This window comes from Plecotus auritus, assembly GCF_963455305.1.
Source record: "Plecotus auritus genome assembly, chromosome: 12".
Taxonomy (NCBI): domain Eukaryota; kingdom Metazoa; phylum Chordata; class Mammalia; order Chiroptera; family Vespertilionidae; genus Plecotus; species Plecotus auritus.
This window is the reverse complement of record NC_137778.1, coordinates 25,406,178-25,432,866: the sequence shown is the minus strand read 5'-3', so window position 1 is coordinate 25,432,866 and position 26,689 is coordinate 25,406,178. Positions and strand designations below refer to the sequence as shown.

The following is a 26,689-nucleotide window of genomic DNA, read 5'->3' as shown; positions in this document are numbered from 1 at the left end:
TCTACTTCAAAATTGTCATATTGAGAGATCTGTTTCTAACTTTCAGCTGTATAATAGTAATAATGAAATTTGAAAACCTAAACTAAAATAACTAATGAGGGAGAGATTTGGGACAATTCCCACCAAAAATCATATGCAAGTTCAAAGCAAATAGAAGAACAGTGTTATGACAATGTCCATCTATTCATCTGTTTGGCTTCTTAGGAGGATGTCTTTTCTTTGAGCCAAAAATAACAAGGACATGATTATCACAGGCATATCCAGAGTGAATATGGTACCTTTTACTTATTTTAATGCACTGTTATTAATTTGAGTCCTGTGATGGATGCTTTTATTTTCTTAAAAGCATTTCCCTTTCTGAATATCTCCTCCTTGATTACCTGTCCTTAGCAAAGTATATGTATTGTGGAAGTGCTATTTATTTCAGGAATGCCCTTAAAGGTCAATATATATTTAAGAGTTGGTATATGATGTAAAAATAGCAAGCCATCCTAACTTTTAAACAGAAACACTTTCTAATATTGCAGTTAATGAAAACATTTACTTTGCAATTTAGAAATGTTATAGGAAATGGTCATCTTAGAGTACTTACTTCACTGCAGTTTTTATATTTAGTGATAACAAGTACCAAACGTTTTTTTTTCAGCTGTGTTTTTCAAATGTCAGATAAATGTCACCAATTATGTCAACGTTTTCTTTATTTCATGGTGACGATCTCGTTGGTTTTCTAGTTGTACTGGGATGTTTCAGTCAGCCTTTTGAACTTTAACTATGTGCAAGCATTGTGTGAAGTGCTGGGGTTGTAGATAAGGTAGAACACAGCTCTTACCATCTGTGGGTTCATAGTCTTATGACAGAACAGACCTTATGAGTCTGCAACTATCGCAGTGGGTTAAGTGCTCTCACTGAGTTGGTCCAGTGAGCCACAGAAATTTAGAGGAAGAACCCCATGGATAGGTCAGGTGGGGACAGCCAGTTACAGTGAATGTGCAAACAAATGAGCTATTGATCCATCTCTCCTCCATCCCTCTTTACAGCACAGCAGTAATGCAAGTGCTTTTACCTAAGGCAATCCAGAGCATTTCAAGCCCTGAAAATTCGATGAGGAGGTAGTTCAAGGACATTAAACACTTAGATGCTTCTAGGTCTTAACTAGTCATGGTCTTTCACAGTTTAAGAGATTAAGATGAATCACTGGCAGAGATTTTTCCATGAACTTAAAGTTCACATTATAGAATTACAAGCCTGGCATGAACTCCTGAGGCCCCTTGTGTGTCTCATTGTCGTGCAGTTTCCACCTTTAAGAGTCCATGTTGAAATCAAAGGGTTTGTCAGCATTAAAGCCCCTGGAAAGAGAAGTGGGCTGACCTATACAACCAAAAGTTGGTCAGGTGGGAGGGCCAGCATTTGCAGTTATCAACAGTTGTGACTTAATACCCAGTGCTGTTAATCTTCATACCGTCTTAATACATGGATATTGAGCTTTGACTAGACTATGCCTAATAAAAAGGAACTTGTTACTTTATAATGAAGATTATGAGACAGTGCTGGTTATTCCAAAGTTATTTCTTTGTGATCACCTGATATTGTATTCCTTGTAACTTGGCCTGATCTGTGTTACTTCTTCCCCCTAGAGCAGTGGTCGGCAAACTCATTAGTCAACAGAGCCAAATATCAACAGTACAACGACTGAAATTTCTTTTGAGAACCAAATTTTTTAAACTTCTTCTAACGCCACTTCTTCAAAATAGACTCGCCCAGGCCGTGGTATTTTGTGGAAGAGGCACACTCAAGGGGCCAAAGAGCCGCATGTGGCTCGCGAGCCGCATTTTGCTGACCACGGCCCTAGAGCAAGACTTTGATACTTTTCTGTCTTCTATGACATGTCCAAATATGTGAACACTTTTGAAAACAAATTTCACCTTATTACATATTACTCTGACAAACTTTGAAAGTTTTGCCTCTTTCTTTCCTTCTTTCCTCCTGCTCTTTCCTCCCCTTTTCCCTCCTTGTCTTCCTTCCTGTCCCTCCTCTGCCTTTCTCTTCCCTCTTCCCTCCCTTCCTGCTTCCCAATATTTGCCTTTGTTTTTTGACTGTGTGACTAATTATTTTAAAGGATTTAAAAAACGTTGTCCATTTCTCTCAGCATTTAGCAGTTTCCTCATACTCTGCTGTTCTTTATCTATTTTACCTTCCATATAGTTTCTGTTATCATCACATATCTAGCTTCACTTTATTTATTTTTAAAATTTTATTGAATTTATTGGGATGACATTGATTAATAAAATTATATAGGTTTCAGGGGTACATTTCTATAATGCATCACCTGTATATTGTATTGTGTTCACCACCCCTAGGCAAGTCTCCTTCCATCATCTAATTTTATTTTATACTAGTGTCCTGGTGCACGAAATTCGTGCATGGGGGAGGGGCGGGATGTTCCTCAGCCCGGCCTGCACCCTCTCCAATCTGGGACCCCTTGAAGGAGGTCCTGCTGCCAGTTTACAGGGATCGGGCCTAAACCGGCAGTTGGACATCCCTCTCACAATCTGGGACTGCTGGCTCCAGCCACTTGCCTGCCTGCCTGCCTGATTGCCCCTAACCACTCTGCCTGCCAGCCTGCTCGCCCCCAAATGCCCCCCCGCCAGCCTGATCACCCCCAACTGCCCCCCCCCCCCGCTGGCCTGCTTGCCCCCAACTGCCCCCCCTGCTGGCCTGCTTGCCCTCACCTTCCCTCCCCCCTGGCCTGTCCACCCCTTACTGCCCCCCTGCTGGCCTGCTCACTCCAAACTGCCCCCCGCCCCCGCTGTCCTGATCACCTCCAACTGACCCCTACTGATGGCCTGCTCGCCCCCAACTGGCCCCCCTGCTGGTCTGCTTACCCCCAACGGCCCCTGCCGTCCCATCCTGGCCTGATCACCCCCTGGCGACCCAAGGTCCCAGCTCCTCCTTTTTTTTTTTCAGTGCCTCCTTGAGCGGAGGCCAGGGCCGGCTGGAAGCAAGTATCTAGGATTTACTTATCTTCTATAATTAAAACTTTGCAGCCTTGAGTGGAGGCCAGGGCCAGCCAGGGCAGGTGGGAAGCTTGGCTTCCTTCATTGCCGGGGCAACACAAGCTTCCTGCTTGTTCCAGCTCCATCACCGCTGCCATCTTGGTTGGGTTAATTTGCATATTTGCTTCTGATTGGCTGGTGGGTGTGGCTTGGCGTAGCAGAGTGATGGTTAATTTGCATGTTTCTCTTTTATTTGTGTAGATGTGACTTGTCATCACCTGACTTCTTACCAAACCTTTTAGCTCTACTTTTAACTGTCCACTTTCCTTTGTATTTGTTAATTAAGAGAAAGAATTTTATTGGTCTAGCTCTTATTTTTAGACTCAAGCATAGTACAGTTCTTGTCCACAGGTGGATTGTTTTTTTTGGGGGGTTTGGGGTTAGATGCTCATTCTTGAGGGTCTAATTAGAGGGTAGAGAGAGAGGATAAAGGAGAAAGAAGAGGGTGGAGAGGGGGAGAGGGAGAAAAAGAGAGGGAGAATATGAATATATGAGTATTGGAGGTACTGAGTGAGTTTCCTTTACATGACCTTGAGTGTATTTCATTGAATGTGGTCTTTGCACTCAAGCTAAGCAGTTTGATTAGTGAAATATCACCAATACACCAGAAAAATATATCAAATGACTGAAACAATTTTATAGGGATTTAGAGAAGCATATGTGGGAGGGGGGAAATTTTGTAAAAAAAGTTTTCCCTTTTTTTAGTCTGATCCTTTGAAGCCTCTCTGTTCATAATAGGAAATTGGTACAGAACATTGAAAGTACTGTAAATAATATTCCTTTTTGCATATGTACATGTTTGTATTTTGTGTGCAGTTCTCCCATGGGACAACCTTTACTGCCCCCCGCTACCCCCCCCCCCACCCCAACACACAACTATATGTATGTGGTCTTGCTCTCAGTGTAGGGAGTTGCTGGATTCTGTAGTGAGAGTCAGGAGCTGGCTAGGTAAAAGTCTTAAAGAGTGGAGGAAATGAAGAGGAAGGGGAGAGGAGAGAGGGAAGAAGGAGGGAGTGAGTGTAAGGGTGGAGGGTGATAGTAAGCTTCCATCTTGATTATAAACCAACTAGAGGCCCGGTGCATGAAAATTCGTGCACTTGGGGGGGGTGTCCCTCAGCCCCGCCTGCACCCTCTTGCAGTCTGGGAGCCCTTGGGGGATGTCTGACTGATGGCTTAGGAGGCAACCAGTGGGCTGACTGGACACCGGCTGGCGAGTGGCCGGCCCCGCCGCCAACAGTCACTGCCCCCTGGTCGCTGTCCCCTCCCTCTGCCTGCTGACACCTGCCTTGGCTGGCCTGGCGCCGCCCACTCGCTGGCCCTTCCCCCTGCTGACCTGTCATTCCACCATTCGGTCATTTCGCATATTAGGCTTTTGTTATATAGGATATTGGTCTCCTACTATTGACTTGTGATTTTAAAAAAGTGTATAAATATCTGACATATATAGCAGGAAAGTATTCACTTTGAAGGTATTGATTGTGACAAAGTAAATTAATATTTTAAGAATATATTAAAAATTAGAGCATTGGAGGAAAATACTGTCTTGTGATTAGCTATAAAATCAATTTAACTGTCTTCAGTGAGATCTATTCTATAGTTTTCATAGCAACTACATACATCCTTGTGTGAGTATATGAGATTTGGATAGCAGCCTAAGATCAAGTTAAGTATAACTTCATAGCAATATTATGTTTTTGTGATCCAGCATGAACTCTTTTATTTGAAGAGATATGTGTCTTTATTTTTTAGTTTATTTTAAAACATTTTTTATTGATTTCGGAGGGGAAGGGAGAGGGAGAAAGAGATAGAAGCATCAAGATGAGAGAGAATCATTGATTGGTTGCCTCCCGCATGCCCACACTGAGGGTTGAGCCTGCAATTGGGGCATGTGCCCTGATCAGGAATTGAACCTTCACCTCCTGATTCATAGGTCAACACCCAACCACTGAGCCATGCCAGCCGAGACAAAAGGTACATGTCTTTAAAAGAAACTCTGTTTGAAGAAAGCTGTAGGAGAATTTAATATTCAAAGAAATGTTTTTGTAGGGTGAAAAAATTTATAGAGAAAATAAACCCCCCTTTTGCTTGTAAATCCAAATTTTAGTAAACTGGATTGTTTAAAGTAAGACACATTTATTAATTGAAATGGTGATTTTCTTGATGTATATATTTCTGTTTGGACTTTCATAGGAATCCATGGGAAAGAGCTATGATGGGAGGGCTTATGTTATCACTGGCATGTGGAACCCCAATGCACCCATATTTCTGGCACTTAATGAAGAAACCCCAAAAGGTGAATTTTCTTAAAAGATTCCTTATTATTTGCTTAAAATTTTACATATGGACAATGTTGTTTTGCCATGTTTAAAAAAATATCTGGTGCTCATTTAAAATGGAGTATTTTTTCATTAATAGATTTTACTATAAAATTTAACCCAGACTTGTGTTATGCACAATAAACATATCTGATATAGTTTTCTTACTATTCATTTTGCATTTCTACATCCAACACTATTTCTTTAGCATAAGGAGAATGGTCTATTGCAGGGAAAATAATAGCCTAAGTTAATGTGTATAATGCATTAAAAAGTGCTAAATCTTATGTGGTTTCACATGATTACTACACATATATAATTAATTGACACTGAACGCTGTTGTACTGAGGATCAATAGAAAATAATACACAGGTTCAGTGTGAATTTTAAGAAGATTGTTATTTACATAATACTATTTAGAATGGTGCTCTAAATTTTGTGAGAAATCAATTTGTATCTCCTGTAAGTCCTTCAAATTTTCTTTTTTAAAAATATGTTTTTATTGATTTTAGAGAGAGAGGAAGGAAGAAGGAGAGAAAGAAACATTGATGTGAGAGAGAACCATCTATTGGCTGCCTCCTGCATGTCCCCTACTGGGGATTGAGCCTGCAACATGGGCATGTGCCCTGACTGGAACTGAATTAGTAACCTTTTGGTGCATGGGATGATGTTCAATCAGGTGAGCCATACCAGCCAGGGGCGAATTTTCTTTAAAAAGATTAATTTTTATTTTTCAATTATAATTGACATACAGTATTATATTAGGAGTTATTCTTCTTTAGAGTTTAAAGTTTCCTTTTCTATTTTACCCTTCTATTGGGGGAAAACCTCCACTATTCAAAAGAATTCCCCCTAGAGATACATGAATTAATTTTATTAGATTATGTAGAAAGTATTTGTGCTTTGTGTTTTATTATTTTTATTTTTTGTTAATCTTCACCTGAGTATATTTTTTCCCCTTGATTTTTAGAGATAGTGGAGAAGCGGGGGGCAGGGGGGGAGAGGGAGGGAGAAAGAAGGGGAGGGAGGAAGGCACAAAGAGAGACAGAGAGTGAGAGAGAAATTGGTTGCCTCCTGCATGTGCCCTGACCAAGGCAGGGATAGAACCTGGAACCCAGGTACATGCTCTTGACCAGGAATCGAACCCGCAACCCTTTGGTGCACAATATGACACTCTAACCAATGAGCAACACTGGCCAGGGCTGTGCTTTGTGTTTTGTATGTCATTATAGAGTGATTTTATTTGGAGGTGAAATGACGGAAGAATATGAATGAAATTATGAAAGCAAATTCTAAAATTCTGCATATTTTTGATAAACATTTTTACTTTAAAAAATATAACTTACAATTTTGTTCCAGTCTAGCAAGGATATAATTTATGACAAACCCTTTTTTCCTTGTTGTTTCCCTTTTCATTTTGTTTAACATGACTAGTGTTGAACAGAATTCATAAATGGTATATAAACACATTGGTCATTTTTCCCCACTGTGTTTATTTTTATTCCTACTTTTTCTAGGTATCTGTCAATTACCTGGTTTTTTTTTTTTGCTCCTCCATTATCTGCTTTCAAACTAACATTAATTACCTCATGAATTATAATCTTACACTAAATTCTTTACTGTCATTCAAACAATAATTTATATTGAGAAAATAATGGATTTTTTAAATTTTTGTCTTACATTTCGTTTATACCCACAGTAGATGTTTGGTTCAACACAGGAGCATTAGTGAATACTGATATGAAAGTATAATGTATTAATGAAGAATATTAAAATGCTAATTACTCTCAAATTTCTTTAAAGAGTATTTTCCAGTCCCATAAATTGCATGCATTTTATCACACAGCAAGCTATTTCATATTGAGGGCAAAAAAGGGAGAAAAAATAATGATAAAAAATATAAAATTTAGCTTTTCATATATTATGAATAAGTAATTTTTATACCCAGTTTTTTATTTCTGGAGATAAACTTATAAACACCAGCATATTAACTTCTTTCTTATTATCATTCAGAAAGAAACCACAAAAATGATAAAAATAAGCCAGTTGATAATTTTGAAGAATAAAATATCCGAATTTCAAAAAATAAGTAAAGCAGTTTTTATGTTTTTAATGTAACACATAGTTCAGTTTCATTTTGTATTTTAATACACATTGAATCCTCAAATAAAAGACAATATATTTTAAAATTTATGTTTTGTTAAAATAAACTTCATGTAATACTGAATTATAATAATCTTCTGATCCAAAAGATAATGTATCTTAAATTTAAAATTATTGCATATGTAAACCCAAATGTTGACCTGATTGCTAAAATTTTCATATGGTATCCTTGATATTATAAATTATTGAGGAGATTCATGAATTATAGTTTGATTTTTACAGAAGAAGTTGAGGCCCGGGAGAGGAAATATCTTGGATATTTTCACTATACCAAGTTGTGTATTATAGTCTATGTTTTGTGTTATTCTCTCTTAACCCTCTACATTATTCCCTTAGACTTTAAGGTCTTCTAGGTCAAGTACAATATCTAGAGAATCCTACTTTCTCTTGAATTGGCAGCAGAGTGCGTGTAAGAATGTAATACAATATTTGAGTTTGATGATATTAATAGACCTGTGGTTGATGAGTATAAATGTTGTAAAATGTTTTTAAAAGCACAATTGAATGTTTCTTTTAGCGGGCTTTGCCATTTGATTCTCCCTCTAACTCAGAACTAAAAGTGGTGGGCACAGTAAATTGGAAAAATGTTTTTAAAGTAATGAAGAAATGACAAAATGGTATGGAGTAACCAAGCTACAGACTCAAAAACCCAGTAGGGCAAATGAAATAATGTGAAATCCGTATTTCAACCTATCATTATGAAATTGTAGAAAACCAGTAGCCAATGGCCTGGAAGATTCTAGATTCAAATTAAAGGAAGGCCGTGGCCACGTAAACATTTTAAATAGTAACTGAAATTTTGACTATAATACTATACTGTTGTTCTGAAAAAGGACTCAGATACATACAATATATATAAAGATCACAGTGATTTTCCTGAGGGTCAATATATATTATGGACAATGAGGGAGAGAACTGACAGATATCCAGGGAGTTCTCTTAAAGCATATAATGTTGAAGTATTCTTTTTAATAGCCTCTTCCTATGCAAATTTAATATATGACGGTAGAGCAGCTCTTCTGACTTGATGATCTTTCCCAAGCAACCAAGAAAACGTGATTTCTAGTATCTCTTTTTATGAAATGAAAGAGCAAGCCTCTGTGATTTTTCCAGAGGTTTTTCTGGGAAATCTGAAAGATAGTTTTAGTGTAAAAGACATTCTAAAGATTTGATTTGATTTTTTCTATAGTAAGACCTGATTTGGGGAAAAAATATTAAAGTTGTCAGAGAAAATTTGGACAGCTGATTAAAATAGGATTCTGTGTGTTGAGAAATATATTTGGAATACTTGGTTACCTATTTAATCAAACTGACTTGAAAACCTTTAAAATTAAACATAGAAGGTAATGTGATAGTAAGTGAGGAAACTGTTTTCTTAAATAATCAAGCAATAATAAAGCCAGCATAAAACACAGAAAATTTCTGCTGCAGATAAACGAGTGTACATGACTGTGGCAGTGGATATGGTAGTCACGGAGGTGGTGGAGCCTGTCCGCTTTCTCCTGGAGACAGTAGTACGTGTATACCCTGCAAATGAGCGATTCTGGTATTTCAGCAGAAAGACTTTCACGGAGACTTTCTTCATGAGGTTGAAACAGGTAGGACCTTTTTGTTCTCCTCATGAAATAACATATTTTTTTCCTATCATTCTTTTTAAATGTCAAGATAGTTTCTTAAGTAGCAATAAAAAGCCATAAAATTTCTGTAATTAAATGATGTTTAGAGTCACCCAATAGAGTATTTGAAAAATCCACATCTAGGTAATGTAAGGTAAAAAAAACAGCTAGTGTAATAATAATGTACTTTCCCCCCTAGAAACCTGTAATGTGCACCTGTAAAGCATCAATATACTTAATAGAAATATTGATTCTATATTTAAAACAACTTTTCTTCATTTTATATATAATAATTAAAACCAAAAAGACAGGGCACAGAAATATTATACCTTTGTAAAGTTATAATGAATAAATATTCAAGTAATACCTGATTACTTTTCATAATTATTTCTATCTATAATATTATATGACTATAGGGTGGGGCAAACATAGGTTTATAGTTGTAAGTATGCAAAACACAGTTTATTGTTGTATTATTATTTATTAATTATTATTTTATTTTCCATATGATCAACTATAAACCTGTGTTTGCCCCACCCTGTATATTGTTTGACTTATTAGCAAGGTTATAAAGTTATTTTAATATTAAATGAACAAAAGTAGGGTTTCTAAGACATTTCTAAATTAGACAGTTAGTAGGTAATACACATAATTTTTGTTTTATAGTGAAGGAAGAAGATAACCATTGCCAGTCATTCATTCCACTGATATTTATTGAGTACCTATGTGTCAGGCACTGTATTATTTCTGATTGAAAATCAACATAGTCCCTGTCTTTAAGGTGCATACTGTCCAGTAGATAGGATAGCCATTAAACAAATGAATATGATAAATGTGTAATTACCCGTGGTGAGTGAAGTGAAGGAAGAACAGGATATGAGAGTCAAAACATAGGGAACTCAGGTTAAATTCTTTGTAGAAGTGAAAGGATCTAAGTTTGATGGGGGTTAGCAAAGAGTAGGAGGAAAAGCTCTATTGGCAGAGAAAAAAGGATGTCCCTACACCTTCAGCTGGGAGAGAATTTAAAGATTCCCAGAGCTGAATGAGGCCAAAGTGGCTGGAATGTAGTGACACACTTAAGTGTGAGATAAGGTTAGAGGCAGTTTATCTTGGGTTTTGTAGGCCATGCTTGGTTAATTAATTGGCAGTTGCATTAGTTTTTCCTTCTTAAAAAAAAACAATCCCATTTATAATGTAAACTATTTATAAGGTAGAAACTGTTTACTTCCATGAATTAGTTGAGGGATGTTGTGATATCTCTTTACCTCAATGTGAGATAGTGAGTCCTAAGAATCTAGCAACATTAGCTTACCTGCCTGTCCTAGAATCTGTGGTGTCTAGGGTTTTTATGATAAAAAAGATAGAGTTCTTCCAAAATGGTCAGCAGATTTCATTGTATTGGTTAACACAATGCTATAAGAACCATACATTTAGAATACCATGTGAAGAACAAAGTACTTCCAAAATTTTTTCAAGCATGACATGCTGCTTTTCATTACAGTGCTTTTAAAAAATATATATTTTTTATTGATTTCAGAGAGGAAGGGAGAAGGAGAGATAGAAACATCAATTATGATGAGAATCATTGATTGGCTGCCTCCTGCATGCCCCCTACTGGGGATTGAGCCCACAACCCAGGCATGTGTCCTTGATCAGAATTGAATGGGACCCTTCAGTCCGGAGGCCGATTATCCACTGAGCCAAACGGTCTAGGGCTCATTTCAGCGCTTTTTAATGGACCATTGAAACATAGTGTTTCCTTCACATTTCTCATATTGAAACACATGTTTATCTCTTTCTCAGACTGAGGGAAAAGGTCACACCAGTGCTGGAGATGCAATCTATGAGGTGGTGAGTCTACAGAGAGAGTCTGAGAAGGAGGAACCTGTCACTCCTACTAGTGGAGGGGGCCCAATGTCACCCCAGGAGGATGAAGCAGAAGAGGGTAAGAAGGGACACTTACTCAGTTCCTTTTCTTTATATAGCTGCTTTACTTAAAATCCTCAAAGATGTGGGGTGTGTGTGTGTATGTGTGTGTGTATGTCTCCTAGTCTCTGCCCTTCTCAGGCTAGATTCTGCTAGATGCAAAGAGAATTTGGTTCATTGGGTTTCTTGGTTGTATAGTCCCCATTGCCACTTATGCAACTGCTTAAATTTGACAGCCCCGCTTTGCTGTTTTGCTTCCTATTTTATTTGAAGTAGTTTTGAAGTGTTTAATGAGAAGTTTCAAATTCTCTCAAGTGCTATTAGAATTTCAGTGAAATGTTATGTCCTACTTCTCATGAGGCATTATTCACTTCTGACTTTTTTGTTGTTGCTTTATATAACACTTACCACTCGCTTTTCTGAAATAGTGTGATATCTGCTCTGTTTTCTACCTGGATGCTGCTGAACCTCCAGCATGAGAGTCATCCTTATTTGGCTCTGTGCTCAGTAATCTTTTTATAGAAACTAGAGCTTAATGACAGATCTTTACTTTAAGCCCTTATATTATCTGCAAATAGGGTAGGGTTTATTAAAACTAAATTTCTGAATTTATCTCATTTTGAAAAAAGCATCTTAAAATTCTTAGTCTTTCTATCTATGAAACCATTTCTTTCTTGGATTGCCATAAAAATAATAGTTATTTTTAGTTAATATTTATTGAGTGCTTATATATGCTAGACATTATTCTAAGTGTTTCATTAAAAAACTTTATGAAAATATAATTTATGTACTATGGAATGTAACTGTTTATAGTGTATGTAGTTCATTGAATTTTTAAAAATGGTGTATAACCACCAGCAGAATCTATACTAATAAAAGGGTAATATGCTCATTAGACCGGATAGACCGGATAGACCGGATAGACCGGATGTCTTCTGGATGTCCTTCCAGACAAAGCCACGGTGGCGGGGGCCAAGGCAGAGACAGTTAGGGGCAATCAGACAGGCAGGCAGAGCCGTTAGGGGCGATTGGGCTGGCAGGGGAGAGCAGTTAGGGGCAATCAGGCTGGCAGACAGAGGTGGTTAGGGGCGATCAGGCCCGCAGGGGAGCAGTCAGAGGCATCAGACAGGCAGGCAGAGGTGGTTAGGGGCAATCAGGCAGGCAGGAAGAGGCAGTTAGGAGCGATCAGGCGGGCAGGGGAGAGCAGTCGGACATCCCCCAAGGGGTCCCGGATTGGAGATGGTGCAGGCCGGGCTGAGGGACCCCCCCCCCCCATGCAGTCATAATATAAAACTTTTCCATCACACAAAAAGCTTCCCTCATACCATTTAGAGTCCATCCTTTCCCCTCACCTGTGATCCCTGACAACTGTGATCTGTTTTCTGTCACTATGTTTACCATTCCTACAATTTCATGTAAAAGAAATCATGGAGTACAGTCTTTTGTATATGGTATCTTTACATAGCATAGTACTTTTGAGATTTATCTATGTTGTGTCAGTATTTGGTTCCTTTTTACTACTGAATAGTAACCTATTGTAAAGATATACCATGGTTTGTTTAACTATCTAGTCACCAGTCAGTGACCATTGAGTTGTTTCTAGCTATTGGCTATTAGGAATAAAGCTGCTATAAATATTTGAGTACAAGTCTTTGGTGAATATATGCTTTCATTTGTTTTGAGTAAAAACCTAGGAGTGGACTGGCTGGGTTTTACGGTAAGTGTCTACTTAACTTTATACTAAACTGTATTTCAAAGTAACTGTACCATTTTCCATCCTTATCAACAACATATGAGTCAGTTGCTCCATATCAGCATTTGGCATTGTTAGTTAAAAAATTTTAGCCATTATGGTGGGTGCATAGTGGTATTTTGTGGTATTAGTTTGCATTTCCCTCACCACTAATGGTGTTGTACATCTTTTCATATAATATTAGAGGCCTGGTGCACGAAATTTGTGCATAGATAGGGTCCCTAGGCCTGGCTGGCGATCAGGGCTGGCCAGGGCCTTCCTTCCCCTGGCTGCTGGCTGCTGGCTGCCGGCCGGGGCCTTCCTTCATTCCGTGCTGCCCCCTGGTGGTCAGCGCATGTCATAGCGAGCGGTTGAACTCCAGGTCAGTCGAACTCTTGAGGGGACAATTTGCATATTAGCCTTTTATTATATAGGATTTGCCACTTGTATATCTTTTTGGGCAAGCGTCAATTCAAATCTGTTATGCATTTTTAAATTTGGCTACTGGTATTTGTCTTTCTCTTGATTTTCAAGATCTCTTTATATGTATTGATAAAAAATCTTTTATTAGATATGTTTTGCAAATATTTTCTCCCATTCTGTAGTTGGCCTTTTCATTTTCTGAACAATGTCTTTTGAAGAACAAAAGTTTAATTTTTATGAAGTCTATAATTTGTCAATATTTTCCTTTGTGATTGTCTAGGATTTATTTAAATTTTTATGTATGGTTGGAGGGAGGTAGAGGTCAGAGTTCTTTTGTTTTTGGCTTAAAAAATAAAAACATTTATTATCTCTTACTGTTTCTGTGGGTCAGGAATTAGGGCATGGCTTGTCTGGGCAATTCTGGCTAAGAGTTTCTTATGAAGAGTCAGATATAGTCTGAGGTTGTAGTCATCTCAAGATTTCATTGGGTAGGGCTGAAAGCTTGGAGAAACTTCCAAGAGCTCATGCACATAGCTGCCAAAATGATGCTGGTGGTTGGTAAGAAACTTCTCTTCCTCTCCACATATGCCTCTCCATAGTGGCTGCTTGGATGTCCTCATGGTGTAATGGCTAGCTTCCCATAGATAGCAATCCAAGAGACCAGCCAAGGTGGAGGCTGCAATGCCTTCAATGTCTTAGCCTTGGAGTCACACAACATCATTTCTCAGCATTCTGTTGATCACAGAGTTCAGCCCTTGCTTCCATGGTGTGACTCCACTGTATTCTATATAAGACTTGCAGAAACACCGTTGTGATCATCTTAATCCTAGCCAACATGAAGAGGAAAAGAGATCACACAGAGAAGAATTCCAGGCCAGACCAAAAATTCTGTGCCCATTATTTTCTGCTAAACAAGAACCACAGGGGTGGTTGGGGAATGTATTTGAGACATGTGCTCAGGACAAAGAATAATAAACAGGTGTGACAAGCATCTACCAGCAAGTTATTTAAACACAATATTTCAGGCAATTTTTTGCAAAACTGCCATTTCCTTTAGAAATGAAAACTGTATGGAACTAGAATTGGGAAAGACCAAAAATGATAGATGACAGGCACTTCTCAATAAGAATATGTTGTACAGCTTAGTATTACATAATTAAGCCTCTTATTCTAGTTTAGTAAAGACAGTTCTTTACTTTTAATAACTTAAAGAAGGATAGCTAACTAACATGGATTAAGTATTTGCTTTTTGAAATATAATGTATTAGATATTAAGTAGACCTACTTACATATTTTACTCACATTATCTCTGAGATATAACTATTATCATCTTTATATTTCATATGAGAAAGTAGATTAAAACTTTTAAAGTAAATCATTCAAGGTCATAGGGCTAAAAAGTATAATATAACTTGCAAAATCCAGGTATTCTTATTTAAACCACTGAATTGGTATAACTTCACTCCTAATATTTAAAAGGTAGTATTTTTAGTATTCCCTTTACAGACTACATATTCTTGATCTTATATATTCTAAATCATGTTCTAAATCTATCAAGAATTGAAGACTTTGAATAGAAGAATATATTATGAAAATATAACATGAGACCAAACAGTATTGTTTTATGTGAAAGCATTTTTGAAGAGTGATTTCAAGCAACGGGTAAACAAGCGCATTATAAAATAACTTTAGGTCTAGTTTTTAAATGATGCCAGCTGGAAGCCACTCATACTTCTTTTTTTTTAATTTAAATTCTTTATTGTTGAAAATATTACATATGTCTCCTTTTCCCCCCATTGACCTCTCCCCGCCCGCTCCCGCCCCCCAGCACAGGCCTTCACCCTGCTACTGTCTGTGTCCATTGGTTATGCTTACATGCATGCATACAAGTCCTTTGGTTGATCTCTTACCCCTCCCCTGCCTTCCCTCTGAGGCTTGACAGTTCGTTTGATGCTTCTATGTCTCTGGATCTATTTTTGTTCATCAGTTTGTGTTCATTATATTCCACAAATGAGTGAGATCATGTGATATTTATCTTTCTCTGACTGGCTTATTTCACTTAGCATAATGCTGTCCAGATCCATCCATGCTGTTGCAAATGGTAAGAGTTCTTTCTTTTTTATAGCAGCATAGTATTCCATTGTGTAGATGTACCACAGTTTTTTAATCCACTCATCTGCTGATGGGCACTTAGGCTGTTTCCAAATCTTAGCTATTGTAAATTGCGCTGCTATGAACATAGGGGTGCACATATTCTTTCTGTTGGTGTTTCTGATTTCTTGGGATATATTCTTAGAAGTGGGATTACTGGGTCAAATGGGCATTCTATTCATACTTCTTTAAAGGTCAGGTTATAGGAAATCTATTGGAAGCCTTAATAATCTCTTCAAAAGAAGTCTTTCAGCCCTGGCAGGTATAGCTAAGTGGTTAGTGTTGGCCCATGCACTGAAGGGTCTCTGGTTTGATTTCGATTCCCAGTCAAGGGCACATAATTGGGTTGCAGGTTCGCTCCCCGCCTCTGTTTGGGGCATGTGCAGGACGTTACCAGTCGATGTGTCTCTCACATTGATGTCTCTCTCCTCGCCCCCGCCCCTCATTGGAAAGGCCATCATTTTTAGTCTTAGCCGAGAGCTGAATTTGAATCAAGCTTCATTTTTGACATAGCCATTTTGACATTTTTTTGACATAATTGTGTCAAAATAGCTACCTCTAAATGTAAGGAATGAGGGAAGAGGAGATAGATTTGAAAATATTCTGGAGGTAAAAATCAGTGAGGTTTATGGATTAATTGGATGTCCTGGGCTGCAGAGGAGAAGGGAGGAGAAAGAATCCAAGGTTATATCCAGGCTTCTAGCTTAAGTGCCAACCAATGAGATAGGGAATACAGGAAGAGGAAGGGTGAGTTTGGGGTTGGAGGTAAGATTCATTCAATTTTAGACACTGATGAGTTTGAACTCACTGTGGAATATGAAAGTGGAAATGATTTTTCAGTTGTTAGAAATAGCCTCAAATTGTGAGAGAAGGTTTATAGCTGGAGGTAAATGTTTGAGAGTCATCAGCATGAAACAGTGAGAAATGCTGGAATTTCTTTGGGGGGAAATGTGGGAGATGAGGGTTGAAAGTAGAGTTTAAGAGATTATTAATATTTTAGGTGTAGGTTCAGGAAGAGAAAGTCCAGCTAAAGGAATTGGCCAAGAAATGATCAGAACAATATGAAGAGAACTAAGAGGGTAGTCATAGACAAGGAGTGGAAATTTGCAAGGAATGAGTTAGTGATAGGCAGTGCTGTCCAATGGAACGCGGAGGTCCAACATGATAAGGACCAAATATTGTTGATTGGATTTGGTAATTTTGGGAGGTGAACTAACCCCTATGAGGGTGATTTTAATAAATTTGGAAAGGATTGAGGGATTGACTAGAGGCGAGGAAGGGTATAAACTGTTCTAACTATTCTTTTAAGAAATTGATGAGAAGAAGTGAAAAGAGGTTGGATTAAAACCACTGGGTTATATCTGACTAAGAAAGAGTGTTTTTATGATATAAGAGATTTGAGCATATCTGTAATTGGAAATGGAGAGGAGTTACCTCCCCAACACTCACTAGTAACCTTACAGTTAGTTTCCTGACATGCTTCTGTGTCTTTCCAAGTGCTATTGCTCCGGTTACAGGCTTTTCCCACTTATGTCCACCTGAGTAAGCTCTTCAACAAAGGCATGCTAGTAGTAGAAAGAAAATAGTAATTTTAGCATAGGCCATTTTTTCTACTTAGAAATGTTTCAAAATATTTTCTATGGCATTTTTAGAAGGTTTCTCAGTTTACATGTACAATGTATTTAATGCAGAATGGCTGAATGAGGAGCTTGGCAAATCCACTTACCAAAAAACCATGATAGAAGTTGATAAAATTGTCAAAAAACAGCCAGTTTAGGACTTGAGAAAGTGCGTAAAACTACAAAAAATAATTGAGAGGCATTTGTTAAAAAAAAAAAATGACTGAACCTGTAAGAATAGTCTGGTGTTTTAGCCCTGAGTCTGCTCCTATATTCTGCTCATTCCCACCACCAGCTTTTGTCACCATAGTTTTATTGGTGTGGGGCGAGCTGTGTGGAGAACAGTAGCTTTGCCTTCACTGTTGGAAGTGATTCACTTGATTTGGAGCAAACATAGAAAACCCCATATTTCTGCAACATTGTAAAAAACAGTAGTGATTTTTGCTGAAAAAGAATGGGAAGGCCCATAGCTGGCCAATAGCATGAGGTTGCTATTATGGTGGGGAAAAGCCAAAGATGGGCCAGGATTTTAGCCGGGAGATTTACAGTGTGAGTGGGCCTTCATAAGATCCAACATGTTGCTGGAGGTCTGGAAGGCTATGTACGAGTGCAATGCTGTGCACATACTTAGGAGAGACCAGAGAGGGCCTGACAGGTCACTCCTGTGCTGGATGAAAGGCCTTGCATGTGTGTGATGGAGGTGTGTTTCCAGAATTCTGTCTTCTGAGTAGTTTTGCTTCCTTTTTTATTCTTTTTTTTTTTTTTTTTTTTTTTTGTGCCTTTTCAAGTTTTTATTTTTATACATTTTTTTGTATTAAAAAGAAAAGCATAATTACCACAAATTACAAAGGACTAAAGCAGACTAGAATAATGAATCACTTCAGCCTGGAAAGCAGATACTCTCAATAATATTAATGTTATAATACAAGCTCATTCAAGTATTTTACATTGTTTGTCCTTTTAAGTGTGATATCCTAGCACATGGTAAAGATAATGTTCTATGAGCATAAGGTGGAACCTTCTCCGCAAAGCCAGGTGACATGTTTTCCTCTCCCGTGAGAAATGGGCTGTAAGTTCCTATCTTCTCTGCCGCCACCGTCAACATGGCTGAAGGAGAGGGTGGGCTGGGGCAGGTCCAGGGACCCTCCACACAGGAGGCACTACGGGGTCCCCTCAGGAGGGCGCCAGATGATCCCGACTGCTCTACCCAGGCTTTTGGCAAAAACCCCAACCCTAGCTCCTTCCTTGCCCCTCCCCACTTCTAGGGCCTTCTGAGCAGCTTACTTTCTTTTCTAAAATCAATCACCAGGAAAGGGGGAAGGGAAGCTACAAATGAACAAAACAGAACACAACTTTGACATGGGGCTCAGCATCGTGATCTGAGCTCCAGAGTCCAGGCTGGGGCTCGGCTGGCAGCCCCTCTCTGCTGGTAGTGCACCTGTTCCCAGGTTTAGGAGAGGGTGAGAAACCTGCCCCGAGCAGGGCTGACACACAAAGGGTGTGTTGGCATGGACCAATCCTGGAAGGATACAGGATGAACAGAAGGATCTGGGCAGGCTGTTGCTTTGTCTCAGATCTTGGATCCTCATGAGAGGATGGTGGGTGTGAAGTGGCAAGCCCTGATGGCCCCTGCCACTCCTGGCATGCTTGTCACAGATACGTCGGTCCTAAATTCAAGTGTCTTCAGAAAGTGAAGATGTAAACTACTCTTTGCAACATCAACTCCTAACATGTTACAAAAAAAAAAAAAAAAAAGAAAAGAAAAAAAAAGAAAAGAAAAAAAGTCTCTTTCTCCCCATCCTCAGCCTATGTTGAGATGAAGTCCTCACCTCAAAGGGGCTTCCTCTTTCTGGGGTGTCTGTGGGGAGGGATCAGGAGAAGATGGCAGCCCCTGGCCTGGGAATAAACTCTTTATCAGAACAGCCTGTCCCCACACCTCCAAGGCTTCCTTGTGCCCCGAACCCAGCAGAGGACAAACACTGAGGTTTCTGTGGTGCTGGATACAGTACAGGGCTGCGCAACCTGAAGCAAAGGGGAGATACAGCAAAGGAGGCAGGGGTGCAGAAGTCTTGTCTGGTACAACACAGGGCGGGCACCAGACAGGGCAGGGAAAGGCTGCAGATCCCGCCGTCAGAGCAGAGATCAGACACTCATCCGTGGCTTTTGAGACAACTGGGTCACAGGAACTGAGATGGGTTTCCCAACATACCAACCACTGCGAGGGCAGAGATGAGGGGGCAGGCCAAAAGCAACGACGTGCCCAAGACAGAGGCAAGCCCTGGGGTACTGTCCCCTATTCCCAACCTTTGGGCCCAACAGAGTTGAAAAAGAGGGCCAAGAAAGAGCAGCAACTGAGCAGCATCACCACAAACTTCAGTGCTGCCTGGTCCCCACTGGGGGTGAATGCATTGCCACCCCACACCCAACACACAGTCCAGTCCGTGTGGGTCAGTCCTTCATCACCCCCACCCCCAGCTCCAAATGCCTGTAGACTCCAGCCATTCCACTGTTTCACAGCCCAACCCAAGCAGTCAGTGGCTGGAGAAGTCAGGTATACTCTATGTCCACATATACCTTCCTGCCATGGGGCTTCTCCAACTGGCAGGGTTCTCCCCAGCCTCAACTCCTCCTCGTCCCTTGTTCCCAGGCAGGGTCAATTGGAGGCTGGGCAGAGATGGCTTGCAGAGGGGAATGCAAGATGGGGAGCCCCCACCAGACCCAAGGGAGGAGAACGGCATTTTCTCCACCTTTTATGAGACAAAGCCTCCTGAGGTCTCAACTGAAGAAACACTTCCAAGCCTCAGCTGCCAGGTGTTCACCTTTCCCTCTGAAGTGGGGAGACGGTCAAGCTGAGGACATGTGTGTCCCAGATCCAGGCCAACGCTCTTCTCCAACAGTTTGAAGCAAACTTGGCCTTGGGGTTCCAAGGGTAGGATGAAGGGTATCACAGCAGGGACAGGGCCTAGTGTGAGGCAACAGCAAGCAGAGCGAGGACACGACAGTGGCAGCAGTGTAGACACAGGACGTCAGCTTCAAACGATGCAACAGCAGGGATATTCGGGCATGGCTCTCATCCGAGCCAGCCCCAACTCTCTTGCCTCCAAGGCAGGAGGCACTGTACATGCAATTCAGTCCAGAGGAAGAGTCTAGTCAATCCAGCCCAGGCACATCCAGAGAAGGTGAGAGCTCTGAGTGGACTCCACCAAGGAAAACAGGCATTTGGGTATTTCAGATTCCCGCTCCACAATAAGGCAACTTTTAAAAAAATATTATTTCAAAGAACAAAACAAAACAAAACAAATTCCAAGGGTAGGAAAAAAACATCACTTGCTGTGGATTAGGTGGGGGTTTTCCGATTTTTTTTTTTTTTTTTTTGGTCTTTTGTGGTCGGTTTTGTCATTTTTTTTTTCCTTCTTCCCCAAGGATGATAAGATCAGAGAAAAATAAAATAAATCATCTTTCAATAGTCTTTTCTGGTATGAGCAGCGTCTCTCTGGGCTGGGGAGTAAGGGGTATGGGGAGAGGGGAGTGGGGAGAGGCCAAACCTCCCCCACCACTTTTAGATCCTTTGGTTTCCTTCTCCCGGAAGATGGCGGAAGGGCACGGGGCAGTAGGGAGAACATGGTGATGGCAAGCCCCAGATGATAAAGGGGCTAGTGCTCGTGGGGCCCAGGGGCGCTGCAGAGCCTTCAACGGGACAGTGCTGGGCAATGGGGCCCACAGGGCCTTCTTGTGGGCTGCATAGTTGGCTTGAGGGGGAGCAGGAGGCTGTGGGATGGGGACCAGGGTAGCGGCCTATCAGCCGTGGGCAGGGCTACAGAGTGATTTGGTAATCCAAATGAACTATCAATAATTTAAAACTTGATATATATATGTATATATATATATATATATATATAAAATCTCCCCTGTTCCCTCCCCCCTTAGAAGCTAGGATGTGAAGACGTCATGGAGAGAGGAGGGGGAAGGGAATGTGTGGAGGCTCCTGCCCAGGGGTACCTCTGATAGCCCAAAAGGTGTACACATTGCTACTCAGCACAAAGGCCCATCCTTATGACTAGAGGCCTGTCCCTTCTCTGTCCCCTCTCCTGGGACTGGGTGCCCCCATGGACTCTTGCCCATCCCCCTCCCCCCCAAACCCCCAGGGCCAAGGGGTTTTTTCCACTTTCTCAAAGTCAGTGTGCTGAGTGCTGGGTTGTCCATTTGGCATCTTCCCGGGTGGGCTGGCCGGCGGGTGGTGTGGGGGGTTGGCTGATCACGGTAGTGGGCCTGCTGGAAGACTGGGAGGGACACCGCTTCCTGCCCTCACCACCACCACCTCCTGCTGCCACTGGGTGTCGCTTGTGGTTGCCCTCTTCACCCATGGGGGGATCCACTCGGAAGTCTTCGAGACGTCGGAATTTGCCGAGGTATTCTTGAAGTTTGGGGTCAATGTCCAAATTTTTGGCTTTGGAATATTTTAAGAAGGCCCAGAATTTCTCCAGCCCATAGAGCTGACCGGCTTCATAGTCTTTCATGGTTTCCTCCTGAAAATCCTTGAATATGTCCAGCCGGAACTTCTTTTCCAGGCCATAACTGTAGTATCGGAAAAGGCACTCCAAACCATATCTGTAGCCTTCTTTGGCATCCTCCAGAGACAGCTGCTTGAACTCCTCATACATCTTTTTGTTAAAGTGATCTCGGAGGAAGAAGGACCAAAATCGAAAGAGAGTGTTCATCTCCTGAGACTGGCCAATGCCCAAGCGTTTCCGCTCATTAAGGCAGCGCCTACGATACTTGTGGTAGACGTGTTGTGTGAAGCCATTTTCCTTGAGTAGCTCATGGGAAGGATGCTGAAACTTGGGCAGCGACTGAGGGGTGCAGCCATAGCTGCCAACCGTAGGCGTCCCTTCTGAGGGGCTGGAGCTGATGGAAGAAGTCCGGGGCCTGTGCTCTCGGGAATCCATCACCCAGCCCACATGACTCTCCAAGGGTGGGTTGGAGCTGTGTCTTGTCTTCCTTTTCCGAGGCATCTTGGCATCTAGAGTCCGTCCTTCCTTCACCACTGGGTAAAACCGTGACGTCTGGCTTGAATCTTTGAGCTGTGGTGTCCGGGGAGTGCGGGGGGTCCTGGCATTGCGGTAGTTTGGCGACTCTGGGACAGTGGTTGGTAGAGAGCGGGCAATGGTAGAAGGCTCAGGAGCACCAAACAACTTGTTGGCCAGGGCATCAGTGGGAACTTGTTGGAATCGGGGTGGCCCGGGAGGGACCTCCTGGTTGGGATCCACAGGGGGCTCAGGGGTTAGTGTGTCAAACTGCTCCCGACTGATCATGTTGACTTTCTTGAAGTTCTCGACTTCTTGCTTGATCTGGGAGTACTCAGGTTCGAACTTTGAAGCCCACAGGTCCTGCTCATAGTAGTTGAGTCCATCGTTAATGATCTTGGCCAGCTCAGCGCTCATCTTGGCACGGGAGGTGTGGTTGCCTGTGCGGTCCCCCCCTGGGTGCCGGCGCATGTATGGTGGGGTCTGAGTGACAATGAGGATCTTGTTGACATCCCGGTCATCAATTTCATAGTCAGAGTCCTCATCAGACCAGGCGGTAAAGGTGTTCTTCCGTCCATCCATCTGCTCCATCTCCTCGTCAAACAGGAAATCCAGTTCCTCTTGCTCATCCTGATCCTTGGACATCAGCTGCTGAGAGGGCAGTTGCTGAGGCACAGAGGTCTGGTGGACTAACCTGGGCTCCTCTGACTTCTTGGGCCGTGCTGGGGAGGGCCGAGGCCTCTTCTTCACTTCAATCCAGTTCTCGGAATCCAGGTCAGGCAGGCTGGCAGACAGGCCCTTGGGCAGTGTCTTTAGGTTGCTGACCTCCTCCGTTTTGGCTGGCACTGGGGTGACTGCACGAGGAGAGCCAGGCGCCGACTCTGTCTCCTTCTGGTAGTGCTGGCGGGGCACAAACTCAGGGCAGTTGAGAAGCTGGGAGAAATCGGTCTGGGAATAATCCACTATTGGGGGACCAGGAAGAGGCCATTTTTCGGGCTCCTCCCTCCTGCGGACTTTCTCATCAACAATCTCCACCACCTTGCTGTCTTTTAGGGCCACAAAGATGAGTGAAATGTCAGTGGTAAGGGCTTGCACTCGGTGGAAGGAAGCAATAAGAGTGATGGGAAGGAAACCGTCAGCATCCATTTTCCGTCGCAGGAAGAAGTCGCGCTCTAAATTGTCCACGCTGAAGTAGTACTCAATCTGGCGCTTGATGTAGTCTTTGAGCAGCTCCTGGTCCACACTGTAAAGCTCAGTGCTGCTGACATTGTCAAAGTAGTAGGTAATGTTGTTCATATACTTCGGGGTTCGAGGACCCTCTGCACCATCAAACTTTCGGTAGCCAAACTGGTAGTCAAAATGGGTTCGAGCGCCACCCCGGCCACGTCCGCGGCCACGACCACGCCCCCGTCCACGGCCGCGGAAGGAAGCCCGTGCCCCACCAGCCCCATCACTCTTCACACTCGATGTCTCATCCTGGTCGGGCCAGGCAGGCTCCGGTTTGGTCTCTGGTTGCCAGGCCGAGGTGGGGGGGGCCACAGGCACAGACACGTAGGTGGCAGGCTCAGACCCTTTGATCTCCCCGCGGTTGGCAGGTGTGTGTCGTGGCTCTGGCGGGCGTGCAGGGCGCGAGACCAGTTTCTCTCTTGACACTTCAGGCTTCATGTCTATTTGCAATGGGACCCACTTGTGTTTGTTCCCTTTCTTCTTCTGACCCCCTCGCTGGCAGTCCTCATCCCCATTCTTCTCCTCCCCTGATTCATCCGATTTGGTTTTTGGGCTCTCCTTACTATCGCTCCCTTCTCCTTTCTCCTGTTCCTTCATGTCCTTTTTGGGTGGCAGCTTACGGGCAGGCTGAGACTTGTGGGACTGTGGCTGCACACTCTTGTGGGCTATCTCTCCAGGTGTGGGCCAGTTGATTGCATCTCCAAAGTCACCAACCTTGCTGCCTTTGCGCTGTTTAGGAACTGCTGCCCTCACCACCTTTGCTGGAGCAGAATGTTCTGGGAGAGACTGTCCGTTCACAGCGGCCAGCACCGGCGGGAGCGCGTTCTTAGTCCACGGGTTCACCTTGGGCGGAGGGGCCTCCACGAAGTCTCGGCGCCCGGCGCCTGCGGCTCCAGCCACTCCTCCACCAGCTCCCGGCTCACCGCTGCCCTCCTCCCCGTCGCTGAAGGCCAGGCCCTCGGCGCCGGGAGGCTGAGGCGGCCGCGGGCTCTCGCGCTCCAGCTGCCCGCTGCCCTCCTTATGTGGCTTGGCGCAGGGGGGCCGCGGTCTCCGGCCACCGCCGTCCGGCTCACCCCCGCCGACGTCGTTCGCCCCGGGCTCGCCCTGGCCCTCGGGCGGCGGCGGCGGCTTCTTCCTCACCAGCCCCCCGTGCTCCTCGGCCTGTAGCAGCGGAGCGCCTCCCGGCAGCAGCGGCTCCACCTGAGTGGCCATCTGCGCGCCCGCCCCCCCGGAGAAGCCGGGCGCGCCAGAGGCGGCCTCCCCCGCCTCGAACTCGGCTCTCAGAGCGCCCGCGACGCCTTCCTCTGGGGCGCTGGGCCCCAGTCTCTACGGAGAAGGGTCGGGGTTCACGCTAGGCGCGGCCTCCCTCCCGGTCGGATGCAGCCGCCGTAGATCCGAGGCCCGCTGGCGGGGCGGGGGGGGGAGGAAGGCCCCCCACTCTGCGGTCCAGGCCTCCTTGGCGCGCGTCCCCCCCCGCCCGTTCCTCGCGAGGCACCCCCCGGAGCCTGGCAGGCTTCTCGTCCTGTCCCTCCCTCCCCCCCGCCGCCGGGGCGGCCCGGGCTTCCCGGCTCGGGGGCTGCAGCAATATGGACGGACGGGGGAGAGGCGCGGCGAGCCGAGCCGACCACGCGATCCGCGGCAGGCGGCGGGCGGGCGCGCGCCTCCTTTTTTATTCTATAGAGAGAATCCATGTTCTAGGTGGAGAAGATGGCTGAAGCCTATTAGTCTTCCTGTGTCGGCCAGTGGCAACTTCTCGGAGCCCAGAATCCGGCCTCTCTCTGGGCCTGTCATTTCTTGTGTTGGATTATTGCAGTGCCTCCTAACTGGTCTCCTGCCTGCCATCCTGTGCCTGTGTTCCACACACCAGCCAAATTTCATCCTTTTGAAATTTGTCAGATCACATTATTGCTCTGCTTAAAACCCTCTGTTGGCCTCTCATTTCATTCAGCCAGACTTCTTTTATCATGGTTTACAAGGCCATATGCAGTCTTGCTCTCTGATTTGTTCCTTTCTGACCTCATTTCCTGCTTCTCTCTGCCTCACAAATCCCACACTTGTCCTTTTGCCATTTTGCCGACCAATATAGGTTTCTGGGCTGTTGCTCTTACTGTTCCCTCGGCTGGAACTCTGGTTTTCCTAGATTGCCAACTTCTCTGCCCCCTTCTTTCTAATCTTTTCTCAGATGCTACCTTCTCAAGGAGATCTTGATTGCTCAGTAAATAGTATGAATATTAATGAATGAAGAAATAATCCTATATAATAAAAGGCTAATATGCAAATTGACCAAATGGCTATGATGCACACTGACCACCAGGGGGCAGATGCTCAATGCAGGAGCTGCCTCCTGGTGGTCAGTGCGCTCATCAGCCAGGCTTACGGCCTCCGTGGCAGTCAGACATCCTCCGAGGACTCCCAGACTGTGAGAGGGTGCAGGCCAGGCTGAGGGACTCCCCCCACCTCCCCGAATGCATGAATTTTGTGCACCAGGCCTCTAGTAAATAAATGAAAAATACAATATATGTTATAACAAATATTATAATAATGAATATTTTTCCTTTTATAATGCCTCAAAATAATTTAGTAGTGAGGAAGACTGAAAAAACACAGGTAACACTTCTGGAATTGAATTTAAAATTATAAAAAACATATATAAAGTTTTCAGTTTCTCCTTCTTATGTATGGTCTGAATAAAGCAAGTCACCAGAGTTCTCTAAAATTTTTTTTCACTTTTTTTCTTAGCAATTTTTCACCACTTGAGATATCACCTTGTCTTTTGAAAATGTATTAGCCATCACCTATATTAAAACTACAAAAATCACAGAGTAGGAAGTAATAGTTCCTATTCTTTTATAGATCAGGCATTTCATACATTTCAATACACTTTATTATTAGTTCTGTAATTGACATTTCTGTCAACGCAAGCATCAAAAGTTAGAGCCGGAGGTGGCATAGAAATGTTTTACTGCTGGGGTGATTGGAATATTCTTTTATTTAATTATTTTCAACAATTTGCCTGTCAAAGCAAAAATGGAAGTTCAAGTCACTCTAAATTGTCTTGCCTTAGCTTGTAATTTAACTAAAAAGGGATACATTTAAAAGGACTAAAATTGCTCTTAATTTTGGGGGAAAGATATAAAATAAAATGGATTAAGGTATCTTTGCATATTTTTCAAATGCTGTTCAGAAAAATCAAGTGTGTTAAAGAGTACTAATTTGAATGCAAGGAATCTTAGCAGAAAGTTAATTTCACCAATGCACCATTATAGGGATTATTTTTAAATTACCTTGTCAGCCTCATATACTCCCACATGTTCTGAATGGCTCCTGCTTTTGAAACTTGAGGCACACCGGTGTTGCTTCATCTGAATTTCAAACTGGCTTTCTGTTGGTTGACCTGAGACTGGTACAGTAATGTGTACTTAATGTCATTGATAGGTTTT

At 42.8% G+C, this 26,689-nt stretch overlaps 2 protein-coding genes across 4 annotated transcripts in view; one reads left to right on the top strand and one right to left on the bottom strand.

The window, feature by feature from the left end:
- The window catches only part of RABGAP1L (RAB GTPase activating protein 1 like), a 516,407-nt gene that overhangs the window by 128,960 nt on the left and 360,758 nt on the right, over nt 1-26,689 (top strand). For all 3 annotated transcript variants that reach the window (XM_080648354.1, XM_080648353.1, XM_080648355.1), the window contains exons 9-11: nt 5,244-5,346; nt 8,963-9,129; nt 10,951-11,092. In XM_080648354.1, the coding sequence (XP_080504480.1) occupies nt 5,244-5,346; nt 8,963-9,129; nt 10,951-11,092 (412 nt within the window). The remainder of the gene's footprint in view (nt 1-5,243; nt 5,347-8,962; nt 9,130-10,950; nt 11,093-26,689) is intronic.
- LOC308237588 (la-related protein 1-like) lies at nt 21,032-24,637 on the bottom strand. The gene has a single exon (XM_080648352.1). It carries the CDS (start codon nt 24,459-24,461, stop codon nt 21,174-21,176), a length of 3,288 nt encoding a protein of 1,095 aa, XP_080504478.1. The 5' UTR covers nt 24,462-24,637; the 3' UTR covers nt 21,032-21,173.

Coding starts and splice junctions, on each gene's coding strand:
- LOC308237588 (XM_080648352.1), bottom strand. CDS start 24,461: ATGGCCACTCAGGTGGAGCCGCTGCTGCCGGGAGGCGCTCCGCTGCTA.